Source organism: Narcine bancroftii, chromosome 4 (genome assembly GCF_036971445.1).
Source record: "Narcine bancroftii isolate sNarBan1 chromosome 4, sNarBan1.hap1, whole genome shotgun sequence".
In the NCBI taxonomy this organism is placed as follows: Eukaryota; Metazoa; Chordata; class Chondrichthyes; order Torpediniformes; family Narcinidae; genus Narcine; species Narcine bancroftii.
The window spans coordinates 302,272,728-302,297,729 of record NC_091472.1 but is presented as its reverse complement, the minus strand read 5'-3'; the positions used below and the strand labels follow the sequence as shown (position 1 = coordinate 302,297,729).

General features: G+C 40.1%; 1 protein-coding gene across 1 annotated transcript in view; it reads right to left on the bottom strand.

Moving 5' to 3' along the window:
• Positions 1-25,002, bottom strand: part of rapgef4a (Rap guanine nucleotide exchange factor 4a) — a 269,780-nt gene that overhangs the window by 70,978 nt on the left and 173,800 nt on the right. The window contains exon 6 of the mRNA XM_069935742.1: positions 24,070-24,128. Coding sequence (XP_069791843.1) covers positions 24,070-24,128 — 59 coding nt within the window. The remainder of the gene's footprint in view (positions 1-24,069; positions 24,129-25,002) is intronic.

Here is a 25,002-nt window from a genome sequence, read left to right as displayed (position 1 = left end):
TGAAATATTTAAAGATTTTATATATATGTATATTTATTGTGAAAATAAAATTTGATGACCCACAAGTTTATGATTGCACTTTTTGAGAGAGTGATTTTGTTTAGGGTGCAATCTGTTCCAAAAGCCACACACTGAAAACTGTTCAAATCGGAAGCCATGATTTCTCTCAGAGGATCTTTCCTTGAGCTAACATATTAATGTCATTGTGAAGAAAGCATGCCAGCACCTCTAATTCCACAGGAGTTTGTAGAAAATCCTTGGCAAATTTCTACAGATTTGTAGTGGAAATTGTGCTGACCAGCTGCATCACCGCCTGATACGCAAGCACCAACACCTCTGAGCGCAGAACTCTCTCCACCATCATGAACACCTATATGGATCTCTGCCGTCAAAGAGCAGCAGACATCATCAAGGATCCACACCACCCAGGGCATGCTCTGCTCTTGATGCTGCCATCAGGAAAGAGTTCTAGGTGCCACAAGTCTCAGACTATCAGGCTCAGGAACAGTTACTACCAATCAACCATCAGACTCCTAAACAACCAACTCAGAAACTCATTTTAGGTCTCTTACTTTTTACACGATTTATTACTGAATATTTATTTTTTTTATATTGCACAGTTCATTTTTTCTTTCTGAGTTCACATTTCTCTCTTTTATATAGATACATTTCATTTGAGTACAGTTTACAGTTACCGATAGGTAGAAATTCTACCTGGGCTGCAGGAAAAGAAATCTCTGGGTTGTGCATGATGTCTTCCATCACTCTGACAAATAAATTTGAACTTTGATTTAGTTTATTGGAAATGCAAGTGTACACACTCAGACAAGCATTGAAAATTGTCTGTTTCCACAGGTAGTCTGTGTGCTAAAATGGCTTAGAATAAAGCACTTTCACAATATTCCATTAATGGTTAAAAACATCAGATGTGGGCTGCCTAGAAGTGAGCCCTAACATGGCTATACATGGATTTGTTGAAAGTTTGCTGAGGCAGGCTCTTGTGAACGGTCTGGAAATGAATAGGTAGCGTAAGTAAGGGATCAATGAAGAAATTATATTCTGAGTATACATCCCAGTTTTTGAAAGCCTCTTGTACATATGATCCACCATAAGCAGACAAATGAGTGAGCAAATGTAACAAACAAATATCAATCGATTCTACTAGCCCCTAAGTTAATCATATATAATTAGCCAAGTGAGAAGACAGGAGTCAGAGGGAGAAACTTGACAGGAGGTACAGAATTTTGGTTTAATATTCTGTTCAGCAATAGATGACAGACGGCCAAAATAAATGCTACCAGTTAAAAAGACCAAATTATTCTGTGCTGCCAACAGCTTGTCCAAACAAGCCAATTTGTCACAGGACATGTGTCCATGCTGAACAGCCAGTAAACGGAAGCAGATTTTCTGCAGAAGTAAAGTGAGTCTCCAGTCCAGGGCTTTGGAGTTTTATCCACCTGGGCCTTGAGAGCAGCCTTTCACAGGGAGCTCAGTTCTTCAATGTTGCAGAGTGCTGTGAGCATAAGCTCCCCATACAGAATGGATTTGACAGCTAGTGAAACTCCTCCTCATAATCACTGACTGTAAAAACGGAATGGTTAACATTCAAAGGCACCTATCAAAAATATTTAATAGTCCAAAGCAAATACTTAAAAATAATTTGAAACAATTAAATGGGGACATTTTGTCTTCCAATGTTGGTTTTTCCCATTTATTGGAATTTACTTACACCAGCATTTTCCTGAAGCAGACAGGCTTCCTGTCCTGAGAGATGGGGCATCTGTAGAAGTTGCATGACCCCACTGGATTCCTTAAGGAGTCCAAAGGACAGAAGATGACAGGACCAAACCCCAGGATTTTGTCAAAGAAACAGGATTAAATCCTGGCATCAATATGGAACTGTAAATTCAACCCATTCTGATTATTACTTCTACATAATACAAAACCATTCCTTGATTCTTTTGGTGGCCTGTTATCTTTGAGTGAAGTAAAAATTGTATATATCTCATCTGAGTGTTTTTTTTAAAAAAAAGGCTGAAATACATTTGCTTTCCAGCCTTGCACATTTTCGGCAATTCTCTTTTGCTTTAAGAAGACTTTAAACATATTAATTTTAAGGTGTGGTTGAATTACTCCTGTAATTCCCCACTACCTTAGCAATTGTTTTTATAAGGTTCAGAAGGACTTGATTTTCAGTAACTGGTGTCTGGAAAAAATAAAGGTGGGAAAACTAAAATCAAAATGAATTTTAAAAAGTCAATTAAATTGTAAACAGTTAAAATAATTAAATTGCAAGTCCAGAATAGAACACAATATCATATGCCCTGAACCTACAGCATTCTGTAACATTCTTATGAACTACTTGCTATTAATTTTTGGGGTTGAGTGTGGGTGAGAAGGGCTGGCAGATAGCTAGGTGTACTGTATACTTATCAATACAAGTTAAATTCCATTTATAAGCCAAGCCTATTGAGAACAAACTTATTCTGTCTGGAATCCCATTTTAACTTTTTACAGCCTCCCGGTGTCCTTGAAGAAAATCGACAAAAACAAAATAACTTGAAGCAATCAAATATTAACATTTCTATTCTAAAAACCAAATTAATAAAACTAAAGTCTATTAAAACAAAATGCATTTTTGTAAGGTTCTTGACATTCATATGTGGGTGTATTGATACAGCTACTATTTTGGATGACTTGCTTCTTCCAGCACTGTACACTACTACCTCCCACTCAGCGCGATAAAAATAGAAACTTGCAAGTTACTGCTGACCTAAGATGGGACATTATAATGGGAAGATAATTACAGTATTTTTAGCAAATACAGGCCATCATTCTGAACAGTGACAGTGTGCACAGGGTGGAGTATTGAAAGCTGGTTGAGATTGAGTGCCATGTATCCACTCGCCAAAAATCTGGCTGAATACATGGTGTAGAATTTTCATGACATTTTAGATCATGGGAGCGCTGATTACATGGGGAAATAACGGAAATATAAATTCCCCAAAAGGTGTTGATTTCAAAATATCACATGGGAAGCAAAAATTTTATATGTATCAGAAGGAATGCGAAAAGGGAGCCCAACAGACACAGTGTGAACATGACAGGTTTAAAATCGGGGCTTCATGTTAAAACAAAAACATTTCTAATTTATCTTCATGAGTCCTGATGTTTAAGATTTATTCAAAGGAATATTGAGAGTGGTAGTTGAAGATTAAGTTGAACTTAATTCATTAAATTTTTTTATCCAATAAAATTCTTAAGAATTATTTTTACAATGGACAAATGGAATTTTCAGAAGATCATTTGAGACACTGTTGCTTCAAATTGAATCACATCAATCATTAAAGCTGCACACTTGGATTAAGAGATCATTTTCAGATTCTTAAATGTCACCTAAATACATGTACTAAATGACACTGCCTCTCTGTAGCCAAGAATAGACCAAAAGAGCTGAGAAATTTAGCAGGTAACCTATAGAAAGTAAAGTGTGACTGACCCGAGCCGTTTGTCAAGGTATGAGCAAAAAGCAGGCAGGTGCCTGAATAAAATGGTGGGAGGAGGAAAGAAGATGAGGGAGGAGTGTAGGCCAACAGGTAAGAGGTCATAGGTGATAAAGATGGGAGGGTAAAGGAGAAAAAAGCTGAGAAATGATGTGAGGAGTGTAATGCGCGTCGAAAGAACCAAAGACTTGTTGATCCAAACCAAGGCTTTTATTAACTAAAAGACTGGAGCATATCACAAGTAGGTCGACCAGTCTAGAATGACCTGGTCTGGCTAGGAGCAATCCTTTAAGACCTGCCAGTAGGTGTGGCTACACCCTCAGCCAATCACAGTCATCCTACACTACCATCTGTACATTGGTGATAGAATCTGTACTATCACAAGGAGGGGCTAGCTCTCTGAATGGAGAAGGAAGGAATGGGGGTGGGAGCTGGAGGAAAGAGACAGAGGGATAGGGAAAGGGACAGAAATGGGAGAGGCTTTTAAACAGAAACTCGAAAGACAATGTTAATACCGTCTGGTTGAAGAGTGCCCAGGCAGAATATTAGGTGTTGCTCTTCTAATTTGCAGGTACTCTGGTTTGGTAGTACACGAGACCATGAATAGACATGTCAGGGTGGGAATGGCGTTTGGAATTGAAATGGGTGGCCAGTGGGAGGCCCCTACTATTACAGGGGGCAGAGTTCTCAATGAAGCAATCTCCCAGTCTGCTTCCAGTCTCTGCAATGTAAAGGAGGCTACAATGGGAGGAGCAAATGCCGCAGATGACCCCTGATTCATAAATATTGTTTCACTTGGAAGGACTTGTTGGAGCCGTGAATGGAGGGGTAGAAGGTGTGGGCTCACAGTGAAGCTTACCACTGAAGAATTCATTCTGATGCTTTCTATTTATTTAACTCTATACGAGCTTAATGATTCAGAGAAAAGTATCAAAAAGGTTTGCAGTGATTTTGAATTTTAGATGGCTGGATAACTTTAGTGGAATCCAGCAAAATACTGTTCCTCAAGACCTTCTGGAATCATTAATGCTACACCCTGTAGCCACAGGGTGGGGGGGGGGGGTGGGGGGTTGGGGGGGGAAATAATAGTTTAAAACTGAAAGCAAAAAAATTCAGGAAACACTCGGCAAGTCAGAAGCACATAATGTTTCAGACTGATGATCTTTCATCAGAACCTTTCACCTCAAGAAATATAATTGACCCCCAAGTATTAACCGTTTTTGACTTGCGGAATATTTCCAGATTTTCAGTTCTTGTTTCATATTTCCAGCATCTGCATATTTTTGTTTTTCATCCACCTGTCAAAATTTTTGTTGAAATGAACAGGAGGAGACAGTTGGATAATTTCCTCTCGTAAGTCAACTAACAGCAGAAAGGATCTTCTAAGCAATCGGTATTGTAGTTTCCTCAATTCTTTCCTTATAAGATTGATAATTAGGAGAAACATCCAACAAATGCTCATGTACTTATTTTTTTTTTTATAAACCAAGATTGGTCTTGCTAAACTGCCTGTCTGGAAATGTTATAGATTGGATTTAGTTGTTAAATGATTTGAATCACGCTGTGCTCAGAACCATTGGATTGGAATTTTTTTCACGCTTTTAGTTAGATGTTCCATTAATTGTTCCATTAATTTAATAGAGTCCATAAACACAGGAAAGTATGCACAAATCAATCAAGGTTAATCAAGCATTTGGATAAGCTTTAGGACTTCAATGGCCTGAAAGCTATTTATTTTGATCTATAGAAGTTTCAAATACCGGCTAGGTAATGTTCTTCTATTTTACAATTAACCATGCATTAGCTAAAAACTTGATAGTTTCAAGAGTACAACTATACCACCAAATAATGCTAACTATGGCTTTACAATTGCATTGACTCATTCTACCTAGAAACTGAAAAAATAACTTGATCTCAGAATTTAATCTGCAAGTATCTGGAAGCCGAGGTCATACTGTACTCATCCAAGGGTTGTTCCTGGCAAGGTCTTCCATTATTTAACCCCCAGCTATGGCTACACATTCCAGAGGGTTGATTGTTCCACCCTGGAATAGATGTTCACAATAATGGGATGAAGGTCAAGAGGGGTCCAAGTTCAAGTTCCTGAGTCCATAAATCACCCAGCCACAAAACTCGCCCCACCAGGTTCCGGAACAGCTACCACCCCTCCACCATCAGACTCCTCAGCAATAAACTCAATCAGAAACTCATTTAATGATCTTACTTGTGCACTTTATTGATTTTCTTTTTGTTTTCTCTGCATTGCACAGTTTGTTTACATGTTTTGCACTGAGTACAGTTTATTATTTGTACTAACCAATTAGTGGTAATTCCGCTGTGCCTACAGGAAAAAGGAATCTCAGGGTTGCATAATGATGTCATGTGTGTATCTGAATCTGACACCCAGGAATTTTAAGTTCTTGACCCTCTCCACTACTGATGAGGACTGGCTCACGGTCTTAAGTCCATAATCATCTCCTTAGTTTTGCTAACATTGAGTGCAAGATTGTTGGTGCGACACCACTCAATGAGCTGATCTCTCTCCTTCCTGTACACCTCCTCACTGCCATTTGTGATTCTGCCGACAACCATGGTGTCATTGGCAAATTTGTAGTCAGCATTGAAATTGTGCCTGGCCACACATCATGGGTGTATAATGAGTAGAGCAGTGGGCTAAGCACACATCCTTGGTGTGCCCCTGTGTTGATAGTCATTAGGAGGAGACATTGTTTCCGATTCATACTGACTGTGGTCTTCTGATGAGGGAGTCAAGGATACAGTTTCAGAAGAGGGTGCAGAGGCCCAGGGTTTGTAGCTTCTTGCCCAGCACTGAGGGAATAAGGGTGTTGAAGGCTGAGAAGTAGTCAATGAAGAGCAGCTGTGTGCTTGAGTTGCTGTTCTCGAGGTGATCGAGAGCTGAGTGGAGAGCCAGTGATATTGCATCTGCTGTGGACCACCCGTGACGATAGGCAAATTGCAATGAGTCCAGATCTTTTCTTAGGTACATGTTAAATCTGGCCATGACCAACCCCTCAAAGCATTTTATCAGAGTAGATGTTATTGCTACTAGGCGATAGTCATTGAGGTGGCTCACTCGGTCTTCTTGGGCACTGGGATAATTGAAGTCTTTTTAAAGCAGGTGGGAACCCCTGACTACAGTAATGAGAGACTGAAAATGTCTGAACACTCCAGCCAGCTGGTTGGCACAGATTTTCAGTACCCTGCCAGGTTTGGCATCAAGGCCTAATGCCTTGTGAGGGTTCACACTCTTGAATGATGTTCTGACGTCATCCTCAGAGACAGATATCACAGGGTCCTCAGCCTTTGCAGGGATTCTAGTAGACATGGTTGTCCAATCATCAAATTCTTGACTCTCCTGTCATGTAAAAATTTCTCTCAGCCATGAATATAGTCAAAAGAAGTCTCCATAGATTATTGGGGAAAAGATTCACAACTCTCAATGAGAGAATGGCACCTTGAAGTTGTTCAAGTAGTTCTCTAGCTTTGAAGAGATGGGCAGATAACACAGCCCTAGAGACTTCGCTCTCATCCACAGAAAAATAACTTATCTACCTCGCTACTCTATCCTGAAAACTAAATTCTCATTCATTTCCCAGACTCGAATGCCTGTTTCCATCCTTCCACACCATTGTACAGTGTTGAATTTGCCGTTTTCTATACAGTCCTTTCTCTGCAAAGATCTCACATTTGTTGGACGTGAGCAAATGGAAACACCTCAAATGCTGTCGTCTGGATCCCTGCTCTGGTTTCATTGTTAGACACACCCTCCTGTCCACTGACCACACCTACTGTATTTAACAAAAGAGGTATCTGTCTCATGGGCAACTGGGTGAATAGTAACACGTCCTCTCCCTCATACATCTTCGTGCTCAAAGCTTCGACTCCAGTTCATCAACTCTGAGCTGAACTTCTTTGTTGCAGACACTTGCTGCAGATATTTCAACAAAACATCAGCATTTTCAACAATCTATCAATCATTCTTAAATATAACAAGTAATAATATGATTTTAAGGTATCAAATTTAGTTTCGTTGTCAAGATTATAATTTAGAATATAACTCTTAAGAAAGGGGAAACATTTCTATTGTTCTCACAATTTCCTACAGGTGCATCATCTACCACAATTCCTCTTCTGCCTTTCTGTAAAGTTAGTTACACTATTTTTTCTCCCCACCCTGACTTTAAACTTAAGATTTGGGTTACCATACACAGGTTATTTTGATAGTTTGTTTTTACATTTAAATTCCTCCAGGTCACCTCTTTTCCACTTTAGTGAGACTCCACAATTTGCCAAAATTCAAGCCCTTCATGATGCTGACATGCATACACTGTACATAAGCAAAAGAAAACATTGATTGTGAATTTCCAATCTCAGCTGACAGCAATTACATAGGAACATAGGAAGTAGGAACAGGAGTCGGCCAAAAATGGCCCATCGAGCCTGCTCCGCCATTCAATAAGATCATGGCTGATCTAATTTATGACCTAACTCCACCTACCTGCCTTCTCCCCATATCCCCTAATTCCAAGTAATATTTGCAGCTAACCACATGATCAACTGAGAAACTGTTCTTCCCCTCCTCCTCCCCCCACCCCCCCCCCCCCACCGCAACCACCACATACATCTTATCAGGATCTAAATGCCTCCTTACTGAAATTATTCACCCTTCACCCAATCAATCAGATCTCTTTGCCTACTGAATGCACTCACTTTGGGCAAGAAGGTAGTGAACTCCCAAAGTGAGTTATTCACACTGGGATCTTGATATTAATTAATTCACATAAAATTTGTACCCTCTCAACACATTTGCAAGGGTGAGTGGTATTCAAGAAAATCCATAGATCCATAGGGCAGTATACAAAGGTTCTGGAGAAATTCAGCAGGTCACACAACATCCAGAGAAAGTAAAAGGCAGTCAAGATGTCAGGCCTGAGCCCTTACCAGGAGTGCTGGAAATCAGGCAGACAATACATGTCAACTGAGAAAGTGAAAACAAAAGTTGGACTAATTTAAAGAAATTAGCCCTGCCAATGGGTGATAAAAAACCTAAAATCAGCAGGTTCGCAGCTTTGAAAGGTTTTTTGTTCCTACCTTCTGTTAGCTGATAATTATGTAGTCAATTAATGTTTCATTGTACAGGCTGCCAAATAAACAGAACTGCAAAGGGTAAATTATCTCTGGTACAGTAATATTAGCAGAAAATACAGTTTAAAACCATTATAAAAATGATTCATCATTACCGTTCAATGCTTTATGTTACTAACAACCCTGCTTCTTAACTCTATGCTTGATCTATGTTTTTTTTTTAAATTTGGAAATTTCCCAAATTAAGAATAATCTTCTAAATTGGTAAGGGGCTATAAAAATACAAGTCCTTTCTCTTTTTTTTGTTTAAGGAATTAAATGAAACACAAATTTTGCTATTTGTTAGATATAAATGACTGGTGAAACTATTTCAATACTTCACAGCAACCCGCAGAACATTGCGGAGTCGTCCCTACCAGACATGATGTGTATGCTGATCATAACGCCAACTGAAGCAGCAAATAACCTTGCACATTTCCCTCTGTTTCCTGGCTGCTCATGCATCTGGCTAAGGGCCTCCTTAAAAAGTTGCTTCTACCGCATTCCTCGGCAACAGTCCCAGGCACTTTATTTCAAAATTGCTGAATGATATGAAGTATAACTAGCCTACCCTTTAATAAAGTTAAGGTGCACTCTGATATTATGTTCTCAGTACTGGCTGAGTTAAGATCCTGATGTAAAACACTTGAATTTGACCTTTTTCTGGAAAATGTTCTTCTTTGAGACTCATGCTTTTTTCCTGAATTGGAAAGCTCCTCAATACATCTTAATTGCATGGAAAAATAACACTTAACAGACAAACATAAAATGTTGTAGGTGTGCTTCAAGAACAAAATTACTGCACAGAACAAGACATATAATCTATTTTTTTAAATATTCTGACGTAGCACCTATAAGAATGCTGCTATTTTCATTATATTTTATCTTGTAAATAAATGGAAGATATTCTCTTAGCTTATTGATTAAAAAATTAAGCTTGGATGGATACAATTCAAATCCCTTCTGTGTTTTAGTCACAAAGTAAGAAAGCACAAGAGTTCATCTCCGTGCATTCTGTCACTAGATAACCAGACAAAGCAAAGCTCAACCATCTGCAGTAAGCATTGGTATGGAGGATAGAGTTTCATGAATCTACAGTTGAAAGTTCACCTTTATCCCCATAATTAATGGAAATAGAGTCATTCACTAATAATAGTTCTTCACAGAGTGACACATCAGTAATGTTACAAGCCAAAATTAATGCCACATATTTGCTGTTACAAGTTTAATTTAGATGCAAAAGTGAGTCACACACATGTACATCTCCATGGGGGTTTAATGTGAATTTACTCAGCTTTTGCTGCCTTTCACAGAATCAGAAAGCCAGTACAAAATAATTAATTTCAAAAGGCAGTTCCATCATTAGGCAATTGTTTGACTTTGCTGTGTTTGTGCTAATTTTGTGAACATTAAGGACCATTCATCAGTGAAATCCTGTGAAATCCGTTTAGAATTTAAATTTGTAGTCGGCAGATAGCCATCTTTGCAAAGGTAACATGCTCGAGAGTACAACAAAAGAATGCATTTCAGATGGCACAACTGGTGGTGCATATGCTCTGCAGTTAAAGGGAAAATGTCCAAGATCAAAGAAATTGTCTTGACGATGTACACTGAAGGGCCCTGTCCCAGGCTACACATTCCTTGGGGACAGAGGGAAAAAGATAAACAAAAGGAGCTTAGGTGAAAGAATACAAAAGGTTTAAAACTAAAACAAGTTTAATTCTCTCAGAAGTTGTCTAAATATATTGAGCACTTATCATTTATTCCCTGCTCACATTTTGAATCACTCGACTCACAAAATACCGTGTCTGTGCGCACGCGCACATTCATGCAATCACTGAACTCTGCTCAGTTTTTCTGTCTTCATTTCCTACATTTTGCAGTCTACATTAAAACTCTGATCCTAAGATTCCCTTTCTCTAAACATACAATAAAGCGATCATCGTTATTCTTATAGATTGGTCAGATATTACCCACTAAGGAAGTTAACGGAAGCGGCAGCCAAGGCTGCGGAGACAACCTCTCCCTGTGGAGTGTGCTGGAAACTGTAGGCATGAGAGAGAGAGTTGACTGAGACTAGTGGCATGCTACTGGAACAATGTTCTCCCTTATATCAAGTGGCAGGAAAATGTCTTGCTTCTCAATCTGCATCTTAAAATTGAGTACAATATCTTAAAAGGTTGGATACTGTCAGTGAGTGGTTTTCACCTAGAGTATTAAAGGTAATGTGTTCAGGAGAAAGGGCAGGGGGTTAAATACTGCAAGTGGAAATCACTGGAACATAGGAAGTAGGAACAGGAATAGGCCAAAAATGGCCCATCGAGCCTGCTCCGCCATTCAATACGATCATGGCTGATCTAATTTATGACCTAACTCCACCTACCTGCCTTCTCCCCATATCCCCTAATTCCTCTATCATGTAAAAATTGATCTAACCGAATTTTAAATATGTTTAATGAGGCAGCCTCAACCACTTCCCTGGTTAGAGAATTCCAAACATTCACTACTGTCTGAATGTTTGGAATACATCACTTATTATTTTGCAGCAGCGGATTCAAAAGAGCATTGAAGGAATTGGTCATTGATGAAGGATGATATAGTTGGTGCAGTGGCAAGATAACAGTGAGAACATGTGTGGCTGCTCGAGGCACAGAGAATTTTCTCTTCAGGCATTGTGAAGAGCACATTGAGAAATCTATATAACATGGCAAGGAAGACAAATTTGATGAATAGAAGAACTCTGTCCAGCGTGATAGACAATCTTCACTCAACTTTCACAGCAGCTCACCCGCGTGCTTTGGAAACAAAGTTGTAAAAGTTTAAGGTTTTCAGTTGTTCTGCAGACACCAAAATGTTACAATCAGTGGTTTGCCAAGTTTGCATTAATTTTAGATTAAAGATAATACGAGCAATATCAGTAGTTATGGTGCATTGGGATTGTTGAACAAGTTAATATAGCATTATATTGCTTTGGAAATACTGTAGTGAAGTACTTAACCAGTTATAATTATTATAAACATACATACTTAAGCCACAAAAACAGCACCAACTAGAATTTTAAGTGACTGATGGAAGAGTTAAGCAGCAGAATGCCCATGGTTACCTTTATCTGTATTAGTGGAACTGGGTGCCTGCAGAGTCGGAGACTATTAGTGCTTTCCACGTCCTGAAAGTGACCTGAAGTTAATATCCCAGTGTGGTTTGAGAAAATTAAAATTAAAATCTCCAGATGCTAGAAATGAATAATAAAAATGGAAAATGCTGGAAACAGTCAGCAAGTAAGGCAGCAAAGAGAAAGGGAACTTGTGTTTCAGGTGTAACACCCTTGGTTCATAATGGTGGAATTTGAATACAAATACAAATTTGAACAAAAAGGAATGCCTTTGATAGGGTGGAAATCAAAGACCAATGAAAATAAAAGGGGATGAAGCACGTTGAGTGAAGATGGCCAAAGCTTATTAAGCATTGCAATATTTTATATCCCACAGTTCCAACACATTTTCTCCTCAGTGTTTTGCCTCATTAGATTTCTCTTGTCCTCTACTTTATTACAAACATTCTTCATCTTCAGCTTAAAACATCAATTCTCTTTCTCTCTCCACAGATGCCCAAAGTTGCTGCATATTTTCAGGATTTTCTCGGCTTTTATTTTATTGTCAAAGAACACTCAACAGCTTTCTACCTTTCTAGCCATACTCTTGGAGAAACCTATTTATAGGAATGCTAGGTTAGGTAATGAGCAAACAGGATTGTATGTTGGCCATCAAGAACAATTGCAGGAAAAATTGTTGAAAGATTGGTATCTTTTGCCTATTTTGGAACAAATGACATTTATTTTTTTTCCCACTGCAGTAATAATAAATATATTCAATGATGAATGACAAAAAAAAAAGAACCAGACTACAGGCTTGCAACAGTCTTGTGATGTATCGATGATACAGTGGTGTTGCAGTATAAGTGAAGTCAGGATTGGAAGAACGTACAGCTGAAATGCTTCTGGATAAACACTCGGAAATCATACCCTGGTGATCGACAGTCACTGTCCTTTCATGAAGTGTCTTCATCCCCTTGCATTCCTTGTTTGCAAGTAGTTGTATATCATAGCTAATTAAGAAAATCACATGGAACTGTAAGACAAAGTTCTTTCCAGCAGCGGAAAGGTCAGTTGAACACACCAACTACTCATCCAACTCCTGCATGCCAGGTCTGCTGCACAACCTGTCACCTAATAAGAATTACGACCTGTGCCCAATCAGGTGATAACTTGATGGCCTGGCTTTCTTTGATTCAGAGCACCCAGATGGTTGTAGGGAGGTGTAAGACAGCAGCTCTACCAGCTATGCCACTGTACCATCCTAAATTCCACTCACTAAAGGAATGATGAAAAGACATCCCATAACCACACCCCCCCTCCCCCCAGTAAATGGACTCCATGGCAAATCAGCTAGATTTTAGCAAAAAGGTTGCTTGCTCGTGTCCTTCTGGAAAAAAATGACAAGCTTTGAAAATTGTTCACCATGTACCCTGGGAAGCCAATAAAGAAGTGCGATCCAATTACAGACAGCATACTTCTGCCTCAAGTGTAACCTGTACAATGATAGATTTTACATTGGGCACTCTTAAAATGGCATGCATCAGCATATATTTTAGTCCTGGCATCAACAAAATGTCTCATACCATCGTTAGAGTAAGGGTACTTTGAAGCAGAATCTCAAAACAATGGGTTGTAAATGCACCCCTCTCCATACTCAAGGATGAAGACTACCTCCATGTGAGTCCTGTTATATTCCACATTCCCATCTTAGTTTTCTCTTATTCCAGGTGAAACATTAGACAGCCAGTCCTCTCCTCTTGCATGAACCACAAAGGCCACTAGTACAAGCACACAAGGGCCACTAGTACAAGCACACAAGGGCCACTAGTACAAGCACACAAGGGCCACTAGTAATACTAATGGCATTGAGTTGTCAAATGGTGTGCATGAAATGAGAATAAGTATTTTTTTTTACCCAGAATAATAATTACTGAGAACAGTGTGATAGAGTATATAGAAATGTTTTGGGGAGATAAATTGGGAAAGGATAGGTCACATGCAAACACTTTAAAACAGATCTTATTAGAAATACTGGAGCTATGCCAGACATAGTGGCTTCTCACACCACAATGAAGAGTGCTCCAGAGACTTCACTAATGGATTGTTGTTTACCAAAGCAACAGATGGAAGAGAATGTCTGAGGAGAGTTTTGCTGTTGTCAGAGGTACATGTGGTTTTCCAAGCAGAGAGAGTCAAACAGGCTTTCTTCCAGTCTCGTGTCTATGTGTGTGTGTAAGAGAGAGAGAAAAAAAACATCACTTGACAGTGTTACAACCAGCAGAGCAGCTGGGACTGGAACAGGACAAGCTGGCAAGAAGCCCCAGTTTGGAACATGGCCCTTGTGGTTCATGCAAGAGGAGAGGACTGGCTGTCTAATATTTCACCTGGAATAAGAGAAACAAAAAGGAACTCTGAGGTGACCTGAAAGAAAGGTTATCATCTGGAGAACCCCGAAGGAGCAAGTTTCATCAGCAAGATACTGAGGTGACTGATGGAAGTACATCAGTTGTGGATGTCCTGAACTACACATCTCTCTCTGAAAACCGACAAAAACCTTCCTGAGCAGTAACCATTTACCTTTCAAGCACCAAAGCCTGGTGAACTTTATAAATGTTAAATTCTGTGCATAGTATAAGAATTGCCTGCAATGAGTGAACTTGGAGGAATGAGAAGTGAGATTGAACTGTGAACCAAATAATTTTCTGAACTTACACGCACATTACATGCACGTGTGCTTAAAATTAGAAGGGGGTTAAGTTAAGTTAATAATAGATAAGTAAAAGTTTGATTCTGTTTTCATGGTTAAAGATAATTAAAAACAACTTTTGTTTAAGTAACCATTTGTCTTGGTGAATATTTATTGCTGCTGGGTTTATGGGTCCTCTGGGCTCATAACACAAGAACCAGGAGCAGTAGTAGTTTGAACAATAAAAAGATTTCCTAGCAGCTGATTTAAATAAAACAATCATGTCTGTGTTGCTACCAGCTGAGCGACACACACCAGTTGGAATTAGTGATTTAGTACAGAGGTGGTTTCAATTTCCCTCTACTTTATTCCAGCAATGCTTTAGGCCCAGTGTCAGAAGAGTACCCACCGAAAACAATATTTTCATCACTGCCCACATTGGTGCAGTTTTGAGCGGTGGCTTATGTTCAGATAGAAATATGCGAAGTCTTCAAAATTGTTTTGCACAAAATTCCAATTACTGGAGCACAGACAGACTGTCATATAGCTTTGCATTCATTTGCGCTCACTGTTGAGGTTGGTGTTTAATTCAGTTGGCCTTGCATTCTGTCTACATAAATAGTATGGATCATTTTCACAGATCATCTTTCAAATGATTAAACAGGCCCACAAACAAGAAATGAAAAGCAAGAAGCTGCAGCTACTGGATATCTTAAGCAAAAAGAGGAAATACTGGAAACGCGTACCTTGAGCGTATCTTTATCTTTTTTATCGGAAGTACACTGTTTGACCTGCTGAGATTCTCCAGCATTGTATTTTTACTTGCAGATTTTCATGTTTCACTTCTGAATATTTGAAACACCCAAGTTGGTCAGTATCGGTGGAGAAATAACTATTTTTCTCTCCGCACTTGCTGCCTGATAAATGATAAGTATTCCAGATATTTTCTCTTTATAATTCCAAGGATAATCACAGAGCATCGATGGCATAGGGATTACTTAAAGTGATATGTGAGTGGAAAGAAAAAGGTTGAGAACAACTGATTTAGTTCAAATAATTGTTCAATTAATGAATCAATAAAGCAATTGCCAGACAAGGTCGTGAAATATTTCTATCTTCCCGTCATCTCTAAGTTATTGAATAATGTAATCTATCATCCACAAAATACTTCAGGAAATTAAATTTTTGAAAAGCAATTGGTTAGGACTAGTTAAAAGAATGAAGAAAGAAGTCTCAGATTCTCCATTAACATAGAGGAAAAAGATTTCTCATCATATTTAACTTAGCTGGTCCCTGTTAATTGATCATTGATCCTTAAAGTTTTACTCTCCTTGGGTCAAGTGGAATTTTTCTTCCAATGGTCAGGATTTATTTGTTGCAAAGCTTACTTATATATATATATATATATATATATATATATATATAAATATATATTATATTATATATATATATTATATATATATATATATATATATATATATATATATATAATCTTTGGCTTGGCTTCGCGGACGAAGATTTATGGAGGGGGTAAAAAGTCCACGTCAGCTGCAGGCTCGTTTGTGGCTGACAAGTCCGATGCGGGACAGGCAGACACGATTGCAGCGGTTGCAAGGGAAAATTGGTTGGTTGGGGTTGGGTGTTGGGTTTTTCCTCCTTTGCCTTTTGTCAGTGAGGTGGGCTCTGCGGTCTTCTTCAAAGGAGGTTGCTGCCCGCCAAACTGTGAGGCGCCAAGATGCACGGTTTGAGGCGTTATCAGCCCACTGGCGGTGGTCAATGTGGCAGGCACCAAGAGATTTCTTTAGGCAGTCCTTGTACCTTTTCTTTGGTGCACCTCTGTCACGGTGGCCAGTGGAGAGCTCGCCATATAATACGATCTTGGGAAGGCGATGGTCCTCCATTCTGGAGACGTGACCCATCCAGCGCAGCTGGATCTTCAGCAGCGTGGACTCGATGCTGTCGACCTCTGCCATCTCGAGTACTTCGACGTTAGGGGTGTAAGCGCTCCAATGGATGTTGAGGATGGAGCGGAGACAACGCTGGTGGAAGCGTTCTAGGAGCCGTAGGTGGTGCCGGTAGAGGACCCATGATTCGGAGCCGAACAGGAGTGTGGGTATGACAACGGCTCTGTATACGCTTATCTTTGTGAGGTTTTTCAGTTGGTTGTTTTTCCAGACTCTTTTGTGTAGTCTTCCAAAGGCGCTATTTGCCTTGGCGAGTCTGTTGTCTATCTCATTGTCGATCCTTGCATCTGATGAAATGGTGCAGCCGAGATAGGTAAACTGGTTGACCGTTTTGAGTTTTGTGTGCCCGATGGAGATGTGGGGGGGCTGGTAGTCATGGTGGGGAGCTGGCTGATGGAGGACCTCAGTTTTCTTCAGGCTGACTTCCAGGCCAAACATTTTGGCAGTTTCCGCAAAGCAGGACGTCAAGCGCTGAAGAGCTGGCTCTGAATGGGCAACTAAAGCGGCATCATCTGCAAAGAGTAGTTCACGGACAAGTTTCTCTTGTGTCTTGGTGTGAGCTTGCAGGCGCCTCAGATTGAAGAGACTGCCATCCGTGCGGTACCGGATGTAAACAGCGTCTTCATTGTTGGGGTCTTTCATGGCTTGGTTCAGCATCATGCTGAAGAAGATTGAAAAGAGGGTTGGTGCGAGAACACAGCCTTGCTTCACGCCATTGTTAATGGAGAAGGGTTCAGAGAGCTCATTGCTGTATCTGACCCGACCTTGTTGGTTTTCGTGCAGTTGGATAATCATGTTGAGGAACTTTGGGGGACATCCGATGCGCTTTAGTATTTGCCAAAGCCCTTTCCTGCTCACGGTGTCGAAGGCTTTGGTGAGGTCAACAAAGGTGATGTAGAGTCCTTTGTTTTGTTCTCTGCACTTTTCTTGGAGCTGTCTGAGGGCAAAGACCATGTCAGTGGTTCCTCTGTTTGCGCGAAAGCCGCACTGTGATTCTGGGAGAATATTCTCGGCGACACTAGGTATTATTCTATTTAGTAGAATCCTAGCGAAGATTTTGCCTGCAATGGAGAGCAACGTGATTCCCCTGTAGTTTGAGCAGTCTGATTTCTCGCCTTTGTTTTTGTACAGGGTGATGATGGTGGCATCACAAAGATCCTGAGGCAGTTTACCTTGGTCCCAACAAAGCTTGAAAAACTCATGCAGTTTGGCATGCAGAGTTTTGCCGCCAGCCTTCCAGACTTCTGTGGGGATTCCATCCATACCTGCTGCTTTGCCACTTTTCAGTTGTTCGATTGCCTTATATGTCTCATCCAGGGTGGGAACCTCATCCAGCTCTAGCCTTAGGGGCTGTTGAGGGAGCTGGAGCAGGGCGGAATCTTGGACTGAGCGGTTGGCACTGAAAAGAGATTGGAAGTGTTCTGACCATCGGTTGAGGATATATATATTATATATTGAGGATATATATATGTATATATAATATATTATATATTTTATATATATATGTATTGGAAATTACAGGAACACTCTGTGGATATACACAAAATTAGAGTGTAATTTCTTTTAAACAGAACTGGAAGCAAGTTTTGATAAAGGAGACCTGTGGAATTAACTGCACTTTTAGTGGACAGGTCAAACAAGTTTTTAAAAAGCAAGCATACAAAGGAGAAACTAAAGGACCAAGTTCAAATTTGCTTTGAAATTCTTAAACATTTTCAATCTCAAAAAAAATGGATATTACTTTAAAAGATGTTGTAACTTACATTGGTGTTAAATTATTTATCACTGCCACCACCCCCTCGACTGAAAGATGAAATTGTCTGGCAATTACTTTATTGATTCATATATTGATTCATTAATTGAACAATTATTTGAACTAAATCAGTGGTTCTCAATCTTTTTCTTTCCACTCACATCCCACTTTAAGTAATCCCTATGCCATCAGTGCTCTGTGATTAGTAAGGGATTGCTTAAGGTGGGATGTGAAGGTTGAGAATCACTGCTCTAGACCCAATTGTTACTGAAATATTTTGCTTGAGAAAAATTGTAATTGGCCCATTTATTTTGGAGCTATAAAACTGTGCACATAATGAGTTGATTAGGCATAATTAAAACAGTGGTTTTCAAACATAGAAAACAGGTGTAGGAGTAGGCCATTTGGCTCTTCAAGCCTATACTGCCATTCTTTTTGATCATGGCTGATCATCTACTCAGTACCTAGTACCTGCCTTCTTCCGATACCTGCTGATCCCCTTAGCCACAAGGGCCAAATCTAACTCCCTCTTAAATATAGATAGGAACCAGTCTCAGCTACTTCCTGCGGCAAAGAGTTCCACAGATTCATCACTCTCCGAGAGAATTCTTTTTTTCTCTCATCTCAGTCCTAAAACACTTCCCCCTTATCCTTAAGCTGTAACCCCTGGTTCTGGTCTTCCCCAATAACAGGAACAACCTTTCTGCATCTAGCTTGTCCAATCCTTCAAGAATTTTATAGGTTTATATAAGATCCCTCCTCAGTCTTCTAAATTCCAATGAGTATAAGCCTAGTCAATCCAAGCTTTCTTCATACGCAAGTCCTGCCATCTCTGGTATCAATCTAGTGAACCTTCTTTTCACTCCCTCTATGGCAAGGATGTCTTTCCTCAGACTAGGAGACCAAAACTGTACACAATACTCCAGGTGTGGTCTCGCCAAGGCCCTGTACAGTTGCAGTAGAACCTCTTTGCTCCTGTACTCTAATCCTCTTGCTAAGAATGCCATTCACTTTCTTCACTGCCTGCTGTACCTGCATGCCCACTTTCAATGACTGGTGCAAAGCGACATCCAGGTCTCATTGCATCTCTCATTTTACTAATTGGACACCATTTAAGAAATAATCTTCTCTCCTGTTCTTGCCTCTAAAGTGGATAACTTCACATTTATCGACATTATATTGCATCTGCCGTGCATTAGCCCACTCGCCTAACTTGTCCAAGTCGCTCTGTGTTGCGCAACTGAGAGCACAACACATTTTTATTCAGTAAGAATTACACACAATTTTTTTGGACTGAATTGGGGTTTTGGTGGGGATCCAGGGTTTACATCAGGATATGTGGGGGCAGAGTTGGGAGAGGAGCCAGTCCTTAGAACATCACACCAGTAGTGAATTCCCATGCCAATTCCCTCCACACAGCTAACCCTGCCACCCAGCTTCATGTCATCTGCAAACTTAGAGATGCTGCTTTCTATTCCCTTATCTAAGTCATTCATATATATTGTAAATAACTGGGTTCCCAGCACTGAAAAGAGCCCGTTTATTTCTACCCTTTGCTTCCTGTCTGTCAACCAATTCTCCATCCACCTCAATACCATACCTCCAATACTGTGTGCTTTAAGTTTGTACACTAATCTCCTGTGGCAGGACCTTATCAAAAGCCTTCTGAAATTCCAGATATACCACATCCACAGGTTCTCCCTTATCCACTCTACTAGTTGCGTCCTCAAAAAATTCTATAAGATTTATCAGACATTATTTTCCAACATACCACCTTAAGCAACCCTTACTAAACACAGAGCACCTATGGCATAGGGAATACTTAAAGTGGGATGTGAATGGAAAGAAAAAAGTGTTAAATTGCAAGTAATACACAACCGTCACTCAAGAAAAAGACACAAATGGTTCCCAGAAATGCAATTAGGAATTATGAAGCAAGAAGTATTCAGGGTAACACCAGACCCTCATGCTTATTATTCTGAGAACCTTGCCAATTAAATCACTGTACAGCTTTCCTGAAGAAGGACGAGCATGCCTTTTACTTCTGATGCTGGCTTACTTGCTGGCATGCTTTCAGTTCTGTTTCATCTTTTGTACTTGTCTGTAGGCACAAGCCCAGTGCCTTGGAACATGAGCAACAAATGCAGTCATCTTTGTTTCTCTCTTTTCCAGATTGAAAGAACAATCAACTCTTGAATATCTGATTCTCTTTTATCCCCAAGAATTTTTGTAGAATTGGGCAGAGTGTAAGGTGGTTCAGTTTGCGTAGCGATTAGCGCAACACTGTTACAGCACCAGCGAACAGGGTTCGAATCCGGTTTTCTCTGTAAGGAGTTCTCCCTGTGTCTGTGTGAGTTTACTCCGAATGCTCCAGTTTCCTCCCATCCTTCAGGTTAATGTGGAAATTTGGGCGGCACGAGCATGTGGGATGGAAGGGCTTGTTACTGTGCTGTACGTCTTAAAAAGTTCATGCCCAGGAAAATAATCAAAGAAAGGACAAAACAGGCAATCAACTGATCTAAAGGGAATGGAACAAGTTTTTGATATCAAAATTCTCTTGTCTTTGGATTCTTTTCAAATCTTTCAATGATCTTTCCCTCAAATTGATAAAAAGTGTGAAGAAAATCAGAAGAGTTCATAATCTGAGTAAATGGCAAATGTGAATGAAAAAAATAGTCCCAATAACCACAGGGGCAAAAGATGCAATTTGACATTTCAAGTGAGATCATGCATTAGAAGAGAGGGGCAGGACAGTCAGTATATAACAGTGCAAACATCCTTTTCCTCCCCTTCCATTGTTGGTGGAGACCTCACTCAATTTTCCAGCAAATTGGCTCTGATCTCCACCTCTTCCAAGCAGAACAGGGATGGGTTCCCTTGGTCCTTATCTTTCAGCCCTCAGCTTCTACACCCAACAGGTTATCCTCCATTCTCCTATCTGTCATCTGCCTTCCCCATTGCTACAGAGAGCCCAAATAGGAAGAAAATGCATCTCCTATTTTACTGAGGTACCTTACAACCCAATGGTATGAATATTGAATTTTCCAATTTTTTTTAAATTTAATTTTTTTATTTTTCACACTATAAACCATACTGACCAAAATACATACAGACAGTTTTTCTCTTGAATATATACAGTATCATTTTCTCCCCTTTTTCCCCCCTCCCTTCCCTCCCTCCCTCACCCCCCCTTCCCATTTATTTAAAGTTCAATCTATAAGATACATTAAACCCGTTAAACAATGTCGTCACTTAACAGAAATTTTTATCAGGTAACATAAAACCCAAGTGCTCCCCTCCCCCCCCTCCCCACCACATACTCTCCATTCCACCGAGTTTTCTCCCTTTTCTCATGCCTCCCATCCCCTCCTCCCATCTGGTTCCACCTGGCCATCATTCCCTCCTAGCTCCACCTACCAGCCTCTGAACCACACACACCTTCCTCACTCGATTCAGGGGCCAAATCTCTACCTCCTGCTGGTTCCACCCATTATCTACCAGCCTCTGTCCCACCCCTCATGTCAATCTGTCCTGATCCCACCCAGTCCTGATGCTGAAATGCTGATGTTCACTTTTTGCCTCCTCAGATGTTGATTGATCTGCTGAGTTCTTGTAGCATTTTGTTTTTGTTCTAGATTCCAGCATCTGCAGTCTCTTTGGTTCTCATACACCCAACAATCAATACAGAAATTACACAGAAATCCTTCTGGAGCTAAGTGGCAACTTGTGGGATCAGGCTGCGCACGGATGGGCTACCTTGTTTTCTGCATTGTGATACAAATGACAGAAGGTGGCAGAGCAGGAGGCTCTTACACCCACAAGATGAAGGTGCCTCCAAAGACCAACAAATTGCACTGCAGAATCCACCAGTACATCCTCAGAACATTAGGCTATTGTGATCAGCCAACATCAATCAGCATCATTCATGTGGCCGAAGGTTCAGAGTTTACAGAGGGGGAGAGAAAGCTTTGCTGAAATGGGCTGTGAATTAAGATGAGGGTGTTGAGAGAATCACAGGTAGACGATGTGGCTTTGCTTTATGGAAAATTATAATATGGATGATTTTCTTGGAACACATCCTCTCCCTCCATTACACAGGCATCACCTGTATATGTGCTATGCAGAATAACAGAAGATAAAAAGAGATGTGCTTTCTATTCAGTGTTAACTGCTGTGTCCTATAGCGGAGTTCATATCAATCCTGTCATTTGTTTCATTTATAACAATCAATATTAGTTTAAAAAACAACTCTCTCCTTCGGCTCTTTGACAGAAATTAGATGGACCATTCTTTCCAATCCTTAGGGAACCAATAGCTACAAGCTGTTTTGGATCTCAATGCGTACATGTTGAAACATACAGTAGAAGCCGGAAATATTTTGAGTCAAAATGCCACTGCGCGTGACCTACAGCCCTGAAAATAAGCCCCCCACTGAGTTGTGTTGGTCGGGTGACAAGATGCTGAAAGGACTTCTCATCTAGCCCATCAACTTTATGCCAGAAATTGGAGGAATACCAATCCCAATTATTGAATAGGATCAATGATCTTTTGCGGAAAAAAAACTTTTTCTTAACATTAATGTTTTTTAATTATTTGATAGTAATTTAATCATGAATTTTGGTAACATTTGGTAACATTTCTATGGGTGGAGCCTTGGAGAGCCACTGCAACTGGTGAAAGTAAGCCCAGCCAGGCAAATAGGAATCGTGGATGACAAGTTCTGCCATGGATGCTGTGTAACCCACAGTAGGTGCCAAAAGTTCTTCAAAAAAATGAAGCAGCTTAAAGTGACAATTGTTTTTAATAAATGCAGAAACTTGAGGTAGATGCCATTATCTGATTAAGGTAAGAAAGGACAGATAGCATTTTCTAATACAGTCCAACATGTCAATTGCTTTGTTAAATTTAGCTTGGTGCTGATTTAGAATGAAGATCAGGAAAAGTCAGGAGTTTTACATTTTCTAAGTAACAGTCATCTTCATATTGATACCCTAATATTGCATCCTTTGAGGAGACAGAATACAAGTTCATTGCCCTGCAATTCCCAGTTGAATCTTTTGGGGCAGATCACATGCCTCGCATTTGTTCCTCGTGTGATGCCCAGTGCTCCACCAACTTGTTGTGACACCAAGGGGTGGCTGTGCTGTTGGCCTCCAGCAAAGGGAATCTAAATCTATGCCACCCACTCCCCGCTCAACTAGAGCCCTGCTGTCATAGATTTTGACACCTTAAGGCTGTCAAAGACATTTCTCATTGCTTCAAATGCAATTCTTCAGAGATTTCTAAAAAATACATGAAAATGGAATCCAATAAAACATTAAATATGAAAAGGTAATAACTTAATACATTTATAAATGTTTATTTTAAAACAGGATTGAACAATGAAATTAACAAAAAAAACTTGATCAACTTTTCTCTTTTGGCTGATGGCCAAACTAATGGATTAACTGCTTCCATCCCAGCTGTGGATGACAGAAAAACAGCTGTATGTGGAACATCTGCTCAATTACTTCCAGACTCCAGTGAGGCCACAGCAAGTCCAATGACACAGTGAGAGGTCTGATGTGGCAGCATCGGTCCCAGTGCATGCACAAATCCCACTTTACATAACACCAACTCAGAATATGAACACACACTGTGGAATGAAAAAGCTAGTCATTGCCCTCACTACCATTACATGATGAAGTACGTCTGCACATCCTGAATTCAAACAATTATTTGTAAAACTGACATTTTAAACATTTTTAAAACAAAGAGAAAGAGAGAGAGAAAAAGAGAGGAAAGAAAGAGAAAATGAGAGGGAGAGAGAAAGTGGGAGAAAGCAGGAGAGGGAAAGTGGGAGAGAAAGAGGGAGAGAGAAAAGAGTGAGAAAGAAAAAGAGAGAGAAAATTAACGGTTTCATGTTGATCGGTAGAAGGTGTTACCTTGTTCCTGGAAACAGAGTGCAGCAGGTGGCTGCGAATGCCATCCTTTTCAGGAATCCCTAAATAAAAGGGTATAGATCATTAAAAGTGACCATTTCAAAGTTCATTTTATTAAAGAGACAAATATTATTATGTTAGGTCTCACTTTGTTTTTGTTTAGCGCACTAATGGGGACAACCTTGCATTCCTGTTGACATGGGCTACATGCCAGAATGGAAATTTGTAAAAGAAGATTAAATACAAATGTAGTTACTATGCAAAACTGCTCTGAAAACCCATTCGCCCTGTGGAAACACAAGGATAACTTTGAAGACACAAGAGACTGCAAATGTTGGAACATGGATTAAAAAAAATTAAGCCGTGGAGGATCTCAGTAGATCAAGCAGCAGCTGTGGAGACAGATGGACGGCTGATGTTTCAGGTTGAGATTCTGAAGCAGCATTTAGTGCACAGAGGAGAGGTAACCAGTGAATGATACAATGAAAGGTGTGTCGGTCAAGCATAGATGGTGTGGTCTTGTGCAGGGAGTTAAATGGCATAATAAGCCTGATTCACTTATGGAAAGGAGATGGAGTGCTCCCAGACTCTGTAGCCCAGGCATGGCTAGAAAGTGGAAACCAATGGAAATGGAGGCTGCTGAAGGGAGGGCAAGCGTCTCCTTGCTCTGTTTTTATTTCACATTTCCAACATTCATACTTTTGACTTTGCTTCAATGGCAAGGGTATTTGCAACTAATTTAGCACACAGAGATGCATGCCTTGTGTCTTGGGGGTGGCAAGAATGAACTAGGCTGCCAAGAAAGAATCATTCTTTCAGACTGCCTATATGACACGGGACATTTGGTTGTGAGGGGTACAGGGAGAGGGTGGAGGGGGTGGGAAGGGTGTGATTGAGGGATCGACAAAGAGAATAAGGGCAGAAGACAATATCTAG